Source organism: Dermacentor variabilis, chromosome 11 (assembly GCF_050947875.1).
Source record: "Dermacentor variabilis isolate Ectoservices chromosome 11, ASM5094787v1, whole genome shotgun sequence".
Lineage (NCBI taxonomy): Eukaryota > Metazoa > Arthropoda > Arachnida > Ixodida > Ixodidae > Dermacentor > Dermacentor variabilis.
Window position 1 is genome coordinate 33,873,015 of NC_134578.1, and position 15,889 is coordinate 33,888,903.

Below are 15,889 nucleotides of genomic sequence, written 5' to 3' on the forward strand. Positions count from 1 at the left end.
GTCGGCTGCTGCGAATGACACCCACGCGCTGCCTCTCACGATCCCCCGATTAGCGTGGCAGTCACGCCACATTTCGCTCCGTTTGCTTTGTTTCTACAGCACTTAAGACCCCACAAGAACTACAAAGACTATCGATGCCTTTACAACAGTGGTGGCATTAGTAGAACTCGTGAAGACTGTCCGACTCCAAGTACCGGCTGGCCAGGAAATCATGGCACAAATTCGTCATTAGCTTTGTGAATGCATCAGCTCCACTCAATTTCCTTCTACTACTTGTACATCTGCTCGTTCCTTTTTGGACCACTTCGAAACAGCAGTGACCAACCAAAGCACAGCTTAAGAAAATGTTTAATAAGCACACCATCAGTATGTACAACTTGACAAAGCAAGAGCTGGACAATGTCAGTCCTTTAAAAACAACATAACATTTCAGCCACTCCTCACACCAGCACAAACATATCTTCTAAGGGCATTTGGGCTGCTGGAAATGTAAGTGTTACTGATGCCTTGTTACTGAAAGCCAAATTTGGCACCCTCATGTCTATGGCCAACAGCATGACACCAACAGAGCATGGCATTACTAATTCAATGCGTATGAGAAACTTTTAGCATGCATGTTCCACAACTGTGCAATGAGAAAAGGCAGAGGGGAGAGTAGCTGTGGGATCTTCACAGATCTGGCAAACGCAAAAACAGAAAGCAATCCAGAATGATGTCAACGGCATTGCCACGAAAGCTTGAGTCTTAAATGCTTTATGTACAGGAAGATGGCAAAAAATTGTGCAGAGGAAATTATACAACACACAGCTACATGTGCAAACTAAAATAAAACAGAGCCTAGGGAACACTCAAACACTAACAAGTATGGTTGCCTGCATGACTATCCTGCAGCAGCTACCACAGAACCAAAACAAAAAATACGTCTACTGTGCTCTGTGCAGGTACAATACGAGTGATTAATATTGTTTTATTTAGTATTCAGAAAGCAACTGACTTCTTTGGCAAGGAAAAGAAACCAACAACTTGGGACTATCAACAGCAAATGCCGACTTGCACTAGGAGACACATGACAGTTTGGTGCATTCAAACTCACAGAATCTATACTTGCATACCGGACGTTTGAAACAGCAACGTTAAGGACTCAGCTGAATCTTGCAAGCAAAACACGGCTACTTTTTTAACACTACCGGCTAGACGACCACCTACTGGCAGACTCATAAGAAGCCATCACACCCGTCAACGCCTACATCAGAGTGAGCAAATGGGCACAATCAGACACACTGTTACAAGTTGACTGCCTCTCCACATACGGAATGATCAGGATATCCTCAGAAAGTTGTATCTTTATGATTCTCCTGCACTCTTCCATCTGTCTTGCTTTAAATGGCAGCGTCTTATCAGCAGCTTTCATTATGATGTTATCAACATTAAATGCCGCCCTCCTTACCACATTAGATGCGGTCACAGTCCTGTAACATGTAGCTCAGGCACTCTATTCTCACAGTACCCTCAAAATGAGTGTACTCGTGCTCTTAGCTGGTAACAAAATGCATAACACAGACGTGCATCTCCTCAAAGAGCAATTGCAGAGCAAGTGTACTGCACATCACACTTGATGAAGTAGTTTCCAACAAAGCACCGTTACGTAAACAAAAAACAAGGAAACTGACAATCCACACCTCCCACTGAAACAGCCTTGCTTGCTGTGGAAACCACATGTGGTTGTCGCAACATATTCCAACTCTCAGCCACACCTCAGGCATGAACAGTATCCAAAACAGCCTTGCACGTGCAAAATCTTGTGACCGGGCCAATTGAAAGCTTGACAAGAATGTAAACAAATGGACACAGGCTCCCCACTTGAGCATCGTTTTATGCACCCTCATCTTTGCCAATTTAGTGCCCCAAATGGGACAACTTGCCTTTGTCTAAGAATTTAGTTTTCTTCAGCCTTCAATGGAACCACACACTACATGCAGATAGTCTAAGGAGTAAACAGAATGTGGTGCTATGTCCTACTTTTCAATACATAAATGCATACGTGTACATGATCCAAGAAGCCAGGAGCAGCCGTCCACTCTTGTGGATGCCCGACACTCATTTAACCTTAACAATCAAGATCTCCTCAAGGTTTCGTATTATGAGCAGTCAGAGACATAGAATCGTGTTCCACTTACTTCATGCGCTGCCTGTATAAGATTCTACTGCATTAATGCGGACGTACACCTTCTTCACGCACACAGCTTTCCATTTGTTTATGCCCAAAGCAAACCACATCCCAAGAAAATATCACTGCTGAAGTCAGAGCCACACAAAAAAAATGCACAGGGCGTAACATTCTAGTGCAACAGCAAACGCTTCGCCCAATACAAAGCTCACACATTCTTTGCCTTCTAAACTTGCCGACTTCATTTGCATTAGCATGCAGTCCAATGCAAATAACACACAATCTCCGTGGCCTCCCCTTCAAATGCCGTAGTTGAACTTAACCTTCATGAGGTAGCGCATGGTGACCTGAGCAGTGTCGTACACAATGTACCTGGAGGAAGGGGGTGTTAAGGAAGAGCACAAGCACAGAGGCACACTTTGATATAACGAACTTCGATGTAACAAAATTCGCATTGTAACAACCTATTTTTATTTCCCGATCTTAGTTCCATTGAAAACCATGTATTCTTTGTTTGTGATCTAACAAAGTTTTTGGCCTTTTCAAGCATGTACTCGGAGTCCGTATGGCTGGTAAATCTAGCAAAAACTATAAAAATGTTGGTTGAGGCAAAGGTTATTCGCAAGCATCTTTCCACGTGAAAAGCTTGAGCAGCAAGAACGCCGTGATACGGTATGCAGGAAACACCACGCCATTTGTCACGCTGGTGAACAGCTTGCAAAGGCTGCGGGGCGTGCTGCAGCTTGGAGCGCTCGGAAGAAACGCGAGAGCTAATGGTTCCTTCAGTGGAAGCGGGCGGGAACAATTTTTATTTTCTCACAACTAATTTCCATACCTTCTTTACACTTTCTCTTTAATTTGTGGGTGCCATCTGATAGCAGCTGTGGGCACTAAGTGCAATCAGCCATGGCGTCCAATATTTATGGCGCCGTGCGATCAACACTCACAAATCTCGCGACACTGTGAGTCACACTGATGCACTGCACTCAGCGCGATCTTCATCCCACCCGCTGGTGCTCATAACCTCACTATTATGGCTCGGTCTACTTGCGAACTCTTTATGAGTTCTTCCCGATAAGATGCTATCCACAAGGCATGTCCTGGGAACTTGTGAAATAATATTTATTGCTGAAACTTTAGAACCTCAATTTAATTAAATTCACACAAAGTTTTTCATTTGAAGTACAGCTTTGTTATATTGAGCAGATTGCAGATTTAACACGCTGATTTAAAATTCAGATTTAACTCCGAATTCACTGTTAATTCTCCAAATTCGCACAATGGCGCTACATTGGCTGGGGCCGCTCTGTTGGTACAAGGTCCATCTGTGTCGACAGAACAGATCGAAATAATGCGACATGGACAGAGGCAACAGCAACAATAGTAGCGCATATTTTGTAAAATGCAAAAGCATGTGCAAAGATCAGGCCAATTAGCTGCCAAAAGGCACACGAATCATGTTGAACACGTGACGACGAATCTTGCTGCTTCAGCGGCCTTCCATCTAACCCGAATGCGTGAGCTCGGGATCGAACATTGCTGATGGGCCACCCATACAAAAAAATTTGTGGCAAGCATCCCGCAACGGCTTGCAATCTGTTGTCACATCAGACAACTTCGAATTTTCATTTAACTAGACCATTAGGTCCAATCGGCACTTTCATCAGGCACACACGACTAAAGTTACAGTTTGGCGCCGAATCGACTCAAATGTATTCACAGCAGCCGCGCAACACTCAAAAAGCTGACAAACTGCCTCGCAAACAAAAGCTAGCGTGCGAAGGTTGTTCACGGCCGCCATCTTTGCGAAACACCGTATGGGGGCCTCTCATTACCGGTGCCGTTTGTAGCCACACGTCGTCTTGTTGGGGCTTTGGGCAACCCATCTCAAGACCATGACATGGCGCGAAAGCGTCGTGACCCGGTTGCACGCAGTTGCGTGCAACCAAGTCACAAGAACGTCCCGTGGCCCTCTAGATTTCAGAATTTTTGACAGGTGGCAAATTATGGGCCAAACCCGACAACTGCGTGGACGGTGCCTGCTCTTTACCATGGATGCTGCTACACCTGGAGCACATGATCGAGTCACGTGATGCGAGGTCATATTGTCTGTTGTGCAGATTGGCCTTACGATAACCTACCTGCCAGAAAGTTGGGCCAGACCTTCTGTATTTGTGAGAGAATACTGGAAAGCAAAACTTTTTATGCAATAAATAAATGAGTGCCACAAAACACAGGTGCGCTATTAAATTGAGAATCTCACTGGCATTCAGTACAAATTAACATTACTAATTCATTAGTTCCAGAGAAAAAAAGCACGTGATTCTATTCAATTTACATTGTATCAACAAAAAAATTGTTTCGAGACCTTGGTATACGCACTGAGTTGTAATCAGTACTGGCTTACTGATTTCGTGTTTCCTTTAGTAAGAGTGGAACTTACTGTGCATCTTGATTTCTATATACGTAAGTTACTGATACCTTGCTACAGTCTTGTTATGCAATTTCAGGAGACTCCCAAGCCTATTGGATTCAAAATGTACTACTCGGCCATTTGCACACCCCTACTTATAATTTCTCCAAAACAAGGGGTACACTAAAACATCTTATTGCATTTTGAAAGGATACTCGTTGTAGAGCAGGCTACTGGCGCGAGCTTTGGTGTCCTTGAGAGAGGGCCCCATGGGCACCTCAACACCGTCGGGGGTGACGACCTTGTTTTCCGGGTTTGGATAGGTCATGCCCACACCTGGTTTCCAAGAGATCAGCAAATTCCCAATGAGAAACAATGACATCTCCACTCTCGGGCAAATACACTCGCATCCCATAACAGCGGCAGCTAGGATCCTGCACTTCATCTCCATTGTTCGATTCAGCCTGCTCATGTCAGCTCCGATCAAAACATGCAATTTTCATCATCTAGGTATTGTACATGGCCACGCCCATACTTGAATTTCGCAAGATTAGCAACAGCATATGGGAAGCAAGGGCATGCCCATTCACCAGTCCTTCACCAACTTCACCACGTCTGTTTGCCAAATACACCTGTACACCAAAGAGTGGCAGCAGTGGTCATATAGTTTCAGTCTTTGAGAGCTCAACTAAGTGTGCTTATCTCATTTTCTATCAGAATATGTAATGAACAACTTGGATAGGCCATGCCCACGCCTGCATTCCACAATATTAGCAAGGCCCTCACAGAAACATGTCCATACTTGGTTAACTGCTCTTTTGTCTCAAAAGCAGCTAGGATCCAGCAGGCCAAATCAGTACAGTTGAATCTTGTAATAATGAAATCGGCAGGGATTGCGAAAAAATTCGCTTTCAGAGACACTTGCGAAATGGGACAGCAGGGATAGGCAATGTGTCACAGAATGAAACTTTACTGTCGAAATTCGGTTAGGCTACTTTGGGCAGGCTTTGCTCAAGGATATAGAACCGCATTGCCAACAGTACAAAGCGCGCCGCATACATCGATCAGCAGTGGCAACACTGTCGTGGAGCAGTATTCTTGGTCAATTACTTTCGGAGCTTTTGCGAGACTTTGCATAACTTGGCACTGGACGCAGAGCAACAGCCCTCCACGCAAGCAGCAGCATTTCTCCAGTGCACGCTGTCACTCCTAGGTGCCAACACGTCCGGTGTTAAGCACGAAAGTGATCGTATCTCATGCACCCGAAGGCAGTCGATCAAGATTACAGCCCCTGCGCTCAAATCCATGTCCGGCGCCGCATTCAGATGTGCTGCCTGTCGGGTGGCACCAAAACCAGCTTTCTGGAAGCAAGGGATGCGTATTCCCGGACAATCGCTCAATCACACCCCAATTCATGGCACTCCTGCAACTGCCATCTCAAGTGTCATAAACAATTCCACATCATTGGGACGTGGATTTCCTCGTTTTTGCTGCATTTTTCTCACTGAAGTGCACATTATGCACTGCACCTAGTTGTGCAAAAACCGTCATCACATGCCACTAGCAACATGTGCACCGCTTCAAACGGGTACTCAGCAAAAAAGATGGTGGCCATGACATGTTTCCAGCACATGCGATCACTTTCGGCGCTTGGTTGTTTTTGTAAACAAAAATGGCGGTGCCCATGCATGTGTAATGTGGAGGTATTTTACGCAATTTTAGTACAAATCAATCACAGTTGAGCACATTTTGGAATGTGCTGGCCTTGCGCAAGTAGGTAATACGCAGGGTTATGTTCCGGCAAATTTCATTGATGCAGGATCATTGTACAGTGACATTTTGTTGTCAAGAGGTATGAAATGCATTGAATGCTATGAGCGTTCACCATGGATGCGAAAATATTTCATCATCGTGAAAATTTCGCTGTCGGAGGATTTCGTTATGGCGGGTTTCGACTGTACCGCTTGCTTACTCAGCATGTTTATCTAATCGCACTTTCTATCCAAAAATGCAACTTTCGTTTTCTTTAGGCGGCTAAATCTTTTAGCATTAAGTTTTAATAAATGCATGAAAACAATGCAAACATACATGATATCTGAAGTTACCATTTCATATAATGACTTCTTGCTTTTTTTTAGCAACCCACAAAATTACCCGAATGTAGGCATTCAGGTACAGTAGACTTCTGTTAATTCAACTAAGGACTTCTGGTAATTCAACTAAGGTTAATTCAATTTTTCAGTTAATTCAATCCCGATTGAAGGCCCCGGCCGGCACCCATGCAAGTTTATAGGAACATGCATCCATTACTTCAATCCTAAAATTAGTCTTTGCCGGATAATTCGAACTTGACCAGTCAGCACGCGCCTGCCTGAGCAATTGGGTGACCCCAATAGTGACCCCTTTAGTGGCAGCATTTGTCACGGAGGAGCTTAAGGAAAAGCGAATGCACTTGAACACACCCGATATCCCGTCAACCGCCCATTTTCGCCCAGCCCCAAGATTTTCAAGCAATAACTGCAGCTCACAATATCTGATTACGGTATTTACCCAAATCTAACACGTGCCTCATTTCTTTTTGTTTCTTTTTCTTGTTTTTTTTTTTTTTTTCGCAAGGGAACTGGGCCTGAAATTACCTGCACAGTGCAATCGGACACGAAACTAAAATCGCCTTCACAGAGTTCGTATGAATCACTGCATAACACATCTTTAACGCAGCAAAGCTGACTTTAAGAAACCAGTCACCATTGCGCAACACACATTAGACACCTGCCTATTTCTTTTACTAAAATAATCAACTGCTCGTTACATTTCTGTTTTGTTTAGGAGCTTTATTGTATGTTTTAAGTCAGTTTTCTGCTTTCGACACACAGAATGCGAGCATGCATTTCATTCAAAGGTATGTTAGAATCTGGCAAATACTGCCAAATGAAGGAGGAGTGTTGTGTTCTGGCATCTTTCTTTTTTTTTTTCTGCAACTTGATCATTTCGACCTGTCGGACAATTCGGCCAATTTCGTCAGCCCAGTCAGGTTCGAATTAATTGAAGTCAAGTGTAATGTTAAGTTTCGCACATACGAGAACATGCAGCAATTAGTACAGCACATGTAGTGATCTACCCAAACTTACCCTTTGTGGAATGGTAATTTGGAGGCAATTTGGTGATGAATTCGGCATTCTTTCGCTCATACCTAAGAAAAGGAAAAACATTACATTGGTTTATTTTGGACAAAAGTGCACGTTAGAATAGATTAAACACGGTAAGTCGGCAACAGCGCGACAACGCACTGCTTTCATCGCCAAAGCACATCCAAACGTTACTTTACATGTTAATGTAGCAGCCACAGAGTTGCATCAGATGCTTTCAGTGTTCCAAAGACTTGCACGCATCGCAGGGCAAACTGTACAAGTCATTAGTCAAGACCAGTGCTACCACTGCGTTAGCGATTATTGCAGTCATGCAAGGAATACAAAATAACAACACAATTGATTACACAGAGGACAGCATACTGTGGTTCACAGATAACGACATGGAACTATCTGGTAGTGACAACTGCGAGCATTAGGCGAGAATGAATTTACATTCCGTGAGCCTAAATTCTGCAGGCTTTATCTTCATCCGACTGGGAGAATCAAAGCCACATAAATTTTTTTTCTTGATACAGAATACTGCTTGAACATTAGTTTAGAATACACAATATATTCTAGAACTGGCTAAGCAAGGTAGCACTGTACCACACCGCCAAGACTTCGACTGCAAAAATAAACACGAGCCAAACTGAAATGCACCAAACGGTTGATCTCTCCATCCAATTCTCCTAACTGCACAACAAATAACAAAACTGCAGTGAAATGAAATAAAATATGCGACTGTCTTGTCCAACGATATGTCGTATTTATTCGAATTTAGGCAGACAGCTTTTCTTCAAATAATCATACACCAAAATCTAGGGTTGGCTTAGATTTGAGGGTTTTAAGAAATGCGCGAGGTTGTAATTTAAAATGATAAATATGGTGCGTAGCTAGCGGCATCTAGAAAAGTCAGTATCGCAGCTGCTATTAGTCACGCCAGTAGCCAACTGAAGTACACGAGCGACGTCGCTGTTTTGACCTGTGTCCTATTGGCGTGTGGCATGGTCCATAGCATGGCGTTATCGTAATGGCACCAGGCAGGCGATGCCACTGTCGTGCCGCTTTCAAACGAAAAGTTGTGCTAGCCGCAGAGGCATCGTCAAATGTTCAAGCCGGGCGGGACTTCAGCATCAAGGAGAAAAACGTCCGTCTTTGGAGGGGACAATGGGAGATGCTTTTTGTGTGTGCCTCAATCAGGAGAGGACAGCAACAATGAAGATAAGCGCGCAATAACAGAGAGGAGCTATCCACCGAGATTGCGCCACGTTTAGACACGTGAGCCGTGCTGCACTGTCTACAGGGACGCGAGCTTGCGTGTAGTCTGGGATATAGCGACGAGGCTAGCAGCGATGATAACAGAGAGTGAGCTCGGCATGTTCATATTAAATGCTGTTTTCATTTTGTGACCTTTTTTGTTTGGACTAGATTCGAGGCAAGTTTCTTTTAATTGTTTTCTGGTTCCAGACATTCGGGGGTCGGCTTAGTAATATGGCACTGATACAATATGACGATATACTAATAGCAACCTTCAGGTGGTCACTGTGATGCTCCCAATCTGAGTTCACTAGTTTTGAAGGCACTCGAGTTACCAAGTAAGAAATATCATGTGCCAGCCGAACAACCAGCTGCATTTTGGAGCAGTGAGAGGGAAGAGCGAGAGCTGAGGGGAACTTCTGGTAGGGCGGCACATGTGGATGGTATAATCCCTGCCGTCAACGAAGCAAGAGTTCGTCTGATTTCGCGAGCATAGCCATGGGAACAGGCGAGATCACGTGACTGAAAAAAATTCGACCCAATTTCTCGGCTGCTGCGATGGCGATACATTGGGAGCGTCTCTCATTGCTCTCACCAAGAGTCCCTCTATTGGAAAGAATCATCCAAATGTAGCTGAAATGCTCCTTTTGACGGTCCAAACAAGGCCGGCCTTTCAGGAACGCTTTAGAGAACTTGAACAAGGCCATACAAATAAGTCACAACTTCTCCATCTCTCCTGACGAACATTCTATCAAACTCACATGTTTCCCAAAGCAACTTCACAAAGCAGCAGCAGTCCCACCGGATTGCTGGGCGATGTACAGCAGTAGTTGGCACTCTTGGAGACCATGTCGGCAAAATAGATACCCTTGCCAAACATGTAGCCAGTCTGCAAAGAAAAAAGAGCAAAGAAAAAAAAAGAAATGAAAAATTCATAAGGTCTCGTACAAAGTGCATGAACTTGCAAAGCAGTTGCCAAGAACATGCTTCTTACAAACTACTTTCCCACACGTTCAGCTATTGTATTGAATTTTGTTCATCATCTTCAAATGTAGCTTAGAAGGATGGCAGATTATGCTAGTTGGTAATGCATTCTTGTTGCACAGGCGATAGCACAGAGAAGCGAACTGTGCGACAAAAGACAAACATAAGCATTAAAATCACACTAAAGTTCATTGTGATATGTGCAGGATTTTATGCTCCGATATGCACAGAACTTTCTATGGCATTCTTTAAACGAGGAATTGGAAAAATTGAATTTCAATCAGAAAAAAATATATTTCGTTAAATTTGATAGTCGGCAACGACAGATACAGTTTTATGTCAGATCAAAGATATTCTCACATCAGCAGTGCAAAGATTTCGCATCCACTCCGCTACTCACAGCCAATAGTGTCGCCAGAAGGGGACGACACTATCCTAAAGAGCACAGGCAGACAGAAGCAAACGCTTCGCCTGCCTCTTGCTTAACGTGTATCCAAAACTTGAAACATGACCTCCAGCGCTAAACATGTGAGAATGCACATGAAGCCACAGCCATTTCAGCTTGCCCAACCTTACCTCCAACATCAAGCGCATGACCCGCGTGTGCGATCAGGAGACGCGTGCTCACCTGCCTCGCACTCAATTTCAAATTATATATGGGTCTTAACATTGTTCACGTAAAAGGTTTAGCGTAACACAAGGCATCCTTGCCTTCCGCCACCATCAGAATGCAGTTGACGAAGCCATCAATTGAACCTGTGACCCCTTACTAGCTCCTGCATCTGAACGTGGCGATGCATACAACACAACCCTACAACAAGCATCATCTTCAGCTGTCATGAGCACTTAAATTGTAGCCATCATGCAAGGGTCAACTTTGATGGTCACATAGCGGGCACAACAAAAGGTTCATGATGGTAAAAGAGGAGATGACTAGGTCATGACCATCAGAAAGCGTGGCATGCGGCATGCACAAAGATTTGAACAAGCTATCCCTCAAAGAGCAATGACCAAATGAACGTACCGCAGGTGCTTCGGGAGGCGCGATGCGCAGCCCCTGGGAGAGGATGCCCGCAAAGTTTGCAAGCCGCGAGCCGTGCCAGAGCAGCTTGCGGTTGGGAAGCTTCCGGAAGGGCTTGTAGCGCTTCGCCTCGCCGTCCTTCACCACTTTGAACAGCTGAAGAAAGCAAAGCAAACAAGGCAATTAAAAGCAGTTCCTGGAGCTGTTTTAAGCACTACAGCGGCCCCTGGGGCAATTATTTTCATACCTAGATCACCAGAAGAAAACTGGTGCTTTTGTACAGGTAGATATTGGGGAAGTGCAATTGAACAGTTAATCTAGCATGGAAATACAGTGGTCAGGGCACATATTAATTTGAATTTTGTCCTTCTGGCTTCAAATGTTCTTGTAAATTCCTATGTATCAAATTCATTCTACGACAAGGATTAGCGTCACCGGACCTCTAATTGCTACTGTTCTATGGTTGTGCACAACAAATCAACCAAAGTATGGGGTTTCACATCATAAAGCAGCACAAGGGCTATTAGAGACACCGTAGTAGGGGGCCTCCGGATTATTCATACTACCTGGGGTTCTCAAACATGCGCTAAACCTAAGCACACCATCATTTTCACCCTCAGCCCCCATCCGAACGCAGCTGCCACAGCTTGGAATTAGGCCTGCGACCAAAACGCCAAAAACAAAGCAAAACGCAACAAAACACAACAGTCACTAAGCGACTTGAAGGGTAGGTTTTCACAACATTAGAGAAAGGAAAACTGCATTTACACAGGTAGCAGAGCAAAGTCAAGCAAACATTCTTTTCTAGTTATTGGACACTCGTATTATATGGGTCAATTTCTGTAGCCGCTGCAATACTCAAGTATTGCTAAACTGTTATTAATAGTGGCTACTGTATTTTCCCATGTTTAACCTGCGCCAAACATTTTTTTTAATGTAGCAGTAATGTCCCGGGTGTGGGTTATTTGTGCATTTCACCTTGCGGTGTGGCTTCACGGCATAGCGATGCGCACCGCCGTGAAGCCGCACATCAAGACAGCACAGTGTGCGCTGTTGTAAAACCCCAGCTCAAGGCAGCGCGGAATGCGCTGCCGTGAAGCCGCACCTAAAAAATTATGGGGTTTTACGTGCCAAAACCACTTTCTGATTATGAGGCACGCCGTAGTGGAGGTCTCCAGAAATTTCGTTCACCTGGGGTTTTTTAACGTGCACCTAAATCTAAGTACACGGGTGTTCTCGCATTTCACCCCTATCGATATGTGGCCGCCGTGGCCGGGATTCGATCTCGCGACCTCGTGCTCAGCAGTGAAGCCGCACCTCAAGGCAAGATTCTCCACATTCAGTTTAGTCATCTCCTAGGGAACCCCACTCATCCCCAACTCTGTTTGTTGAAGCTCCCTTCTCCCCACCTTCATGGTAGCCCATTCTGCTTCTCTTTACAGGTTGCCATTTAGTGCTACAGGTTGCCATTTAGTGCTAACCATTTAGTGGTTAGCAAAGTGCCTGTGGCAATAGCAATAGTGCATGCAGCGCCGGCAAACTAGAACTTGGATCACGATTAACTGCACTCAACGGCTGTCCTTTACAGCACAGCAGATTATCAGCATTGCCGAAGAGGGGGAGGGGAACAGAGCCACTGGCCAAAGATACAACTTGGACGAGTCATGCATCCGTGAATGGACACTGTTTTTCCAAAGATGTGAGCATTGTTGTACGAAGTTCTTGCGTGGTTTATACACACAGACTTCTTCCTAATTTCTTTTTTCTTTGCAAACTGTTGTAATTGGGGTTGTGGGTTACACACAAGAAGGATTGCTGGCAAGGGTTTTATTTATTAATTTTTTATTTAAATATTTATTTATTTATAATGACACAAGGGCCCCATGACGAACATTACATGAGGGATGGGTACAGTCACAGTGAACAAAATGCATGAGGATGAGAACAGTAGTACACGCAATGCACTCTTATGCATTATCGACAGTAGATAAACAAATCTTCTAGAATCACTTCAGAAAAGGGCTGCTCATCTTATTTTATCAAATTATCAATCAACCCTATGCAATCAACCCTTGAATTGCCAGACCTTTGCCATACATCTTAAGTTTTTGCACTCATGCTCTCTTTCATAAGATTTAGTAAAATAATCTTGTCTGAAAATGAGCTGTTCCTTCGTCCATCCTACATTCCACCTCGCATTGATAATCAAATTAAGGTCAGGGTACCACCACGTGACTCCAACTATTACTTTCCCTCATTCGTACCATGGACTGCCAATGACTGGAGCCAGCTTCCTGCCTCCATCTCTGCCATTTGTGATGCCACTAACTTCAACAAGGTTGCCGACGACCACACAGGTACTCACCGCTACACTCAGTACTGCCTCTGAAGAGTGTGCAAATAAAAAAATTAATAAATAGACTCGATTTCTTCGGTGGCGGATTTGAAGCCAGCAGGGTCAATGATTGCTGCAGCATGGCTGCAAAGATAATTCCAGTCACGCACAGTGCGTATAAAGAAAGGACTGCTGGAACGTTGTCGTATGGACACATGGAGGGACAATGGCATTCGGGTGGGCGTTGTAGGACACATGTAGGACGAGCATGACAGGTTCGTTGCTAGGCAGTAGCGAATGAAAAAGCTTGTTATAAACATTTACTATAGATATTACGCGACAGTTGGCCACAGCAGGAAGATCAAGTTGCGATTTTAGCGCCATGATACTAGAGTTCCAAAGGATGTGCTTCCACGATTAGTGTAAATTTAAACAACCGGAGTGTTGTAGACCAGTTTCTGAAAATGCAGTCGTCCCAAGTGTAAAATTTGAAGTGTGGATTAGGCCACTGTTATAAATGCAGACAAACCTGGAAACACAATGTGTTCCAGTTGTCTTCTTTCTTGCTTGTTCATGCTTGAACTTATGTTGGTAGTACAAGCATGCTTTTTACCTCGAGGATCTCCAGTTTGTAAGAGCGATGCGTCTCGGCGTGTGTCGTCTCGACGTACTTGCTCAGCAACGAAAACTCGTCGTGCGACCGGTCCAGCACCTGGATGTCTGACTTCAGCTGGCTGTAGTGGAAGTCCACGGGGTGCAGCTTGTCCTCCTCGGTGTCACCCTCGTTCTTGAGCAGGTTGACAGCCACCTCGATCTCCAGCAGCGAGCTCAGCATGTTCACCTTTTGCTGAACGTGCGTAGGAGGAAACCAGAGAGACAGCGTCGGCAACCACAGCGACACCCACGAATTATCCCCGTTAACATTATGAGGTTGGCCCCGAAATACATTTGCTTGAAACCTGAGCAGCCCACTAGCAAGAATGCAATGTCTCAAGAAATATCTTCCCGAATAACTTTTCGAAAAGGACCCAATATGAACAAAGATCACATGTATTCTTGTGCAAGGAACACGCCCCTAAATTTTGGCCTAAATATCCCAGAAAAAAAATTACTTGTGTATGGGCTGCATCCCTATATTCCTCATGCGCGCATGCTTCAGCCCCAACCATGCAGAAGTGTTGACACAATCAGAATCCTCACCAGTTGTGATCGCACAAGACAACCTTTTGGCAGGAAGCTCACCGACCTAACTGTTGGCATTGACACAAGATTACTTTCCTGGTGCCTCACAGTTTGCGCCATTGCATTTAAAAACAGTGCCGTCTTTCACAGACAGCTGGACGCCAATATGCGACACTTCGTATGTCACTGCTCCTGCACCGGCCGAAAAGCTCGTGCATGTCTTATAGCAGTTTGTTCACGTCTCGCATAAAAGCTCACATAGTTTTATAGCATGCAACCTCACGTATGGCATGAAATCCAAGCTCGTATCCAAGGACAGCTTTACCTTTGAACAGTGTGATATCAGTGCGACCCATAGACGCATATCAGACTGTTGTTTGCACAGTCATCAATTACCATATTTACTTGCATAATGAACACACTCGCATAAAGAATGCAGCCCCACTTTTCCAATCAAGAAGTGCGTGTGTGTGTGTGTGTGTGTGTGTGTGTGTGTGTGTGTGTGTGTGTTTGTGTTTGTGTGTGTGTGTGTGTGTGTGTGTGTGTGTGTGTGTGTGTGTGTGTGTGTGTGTGCGTTTCTTTTTTATCGCATAATGATCACACCCTGACCTTGCTGCCGAGAAGTAGGAGGCACATGGTACGATTTGGCATTTGGTATGGCGTCCCACAGGTGCGATTGTGTGTGACGCCGTGTCGGAAGCCGGATCGTACTGTGTCTCCTACTTTTATTGCGATAGAAATTGGATGGACGTTCCAAGCACATTTTCACCGCCGCCATCAGCACGCGCTGCATGGTGTAGGTGTGAGTGAAAGTGCACGAGGGAAGCTGACGATCGCGGCTGAATCTCGCGCTCCATTTTTCGTCGCGCAAAAGCGCCCGAGGGGGGAAAGGGCGGTGGCATTGCGCTCTGGCAACTGCGTATTGCACAACCGCGCCCGAGGGACGCCAACGATCGTGGCTCAATCTCCCACATACAAGGGAATAAAGCGGGAAGGAAACACACCGTCTTCCGTCGCGCACATGGCGCTGGGGAGTGGGAAGGCAGGGGAGGGAGGGGGTTTTCCTCTGGCAGCGACTGCGCACTACGCGGCCGCAGTGCGCCTTATCTTCAAAGCGATCTGCGTCGGGGGCTGAGTCGATGGCAGCTCATACCTATGTGTGCGATGCGTTCTCGCCGCACAGTTTGCACTGAAGCGAATGTTTGCAAGTTGATACGGCCAATAAAACTACTGTCCTTACTTCGTGTAGCTGTCTACACATTATCTATCGTAATCGATGGTTCGCATTTCAGGTCAAACTGACTTTTTTAGGGGTGGCTGCAGGAAAAAAGAAAAATCGGTCATAATTTTACCCCACATAAGGAATGCACCCCCCAACTTTGCGCATATTTTTCAGGAAAAA

The 15,889-nt window shown here is 45.0% G+C and overlaps 1 protein-coding gene across 1 annotated transcript in view; it reads right to left on the minus strand.

The window, feature by feature from the left end:
* Positions 1–330: 330 nt before the first annotated feature.
* Positions 331–15,889, minus strand: part of Parp1 (Poly-(ADP-ribose) polymerase) — a 71,663-nt gene continuing 56,104 nt past the window's right edge. The window contains exons 20-25 of the mRNA XM_075674283.1: positions 13,919–14,152; positions 10,974–11,126; positions 9,727–9,854; positions 7,709–7,770; positions 4,796–4,916; positions 331–2,539 (exon numbers count right to left, since the gene is read on the minus strand). Of these exons, the coding sequence (XP_075530398.1) occupies positions 2,467–2,539; positions 4,796–4,916; positions 7,709–7,770; positions 9,727–9,854; positions 10,974–11,126; positions 13,919–14,152 (771 nt within the window). The 3' untranslated portion in view covers positions 331–2,466. The remainder of the gene's footprint in view (positions 2,540–4,795; positions 4,917–7,708; positions 7,771–9,726; positions 9,855–10,973; positions 11,127–13,918; positions 14,153–15,889) is intronic.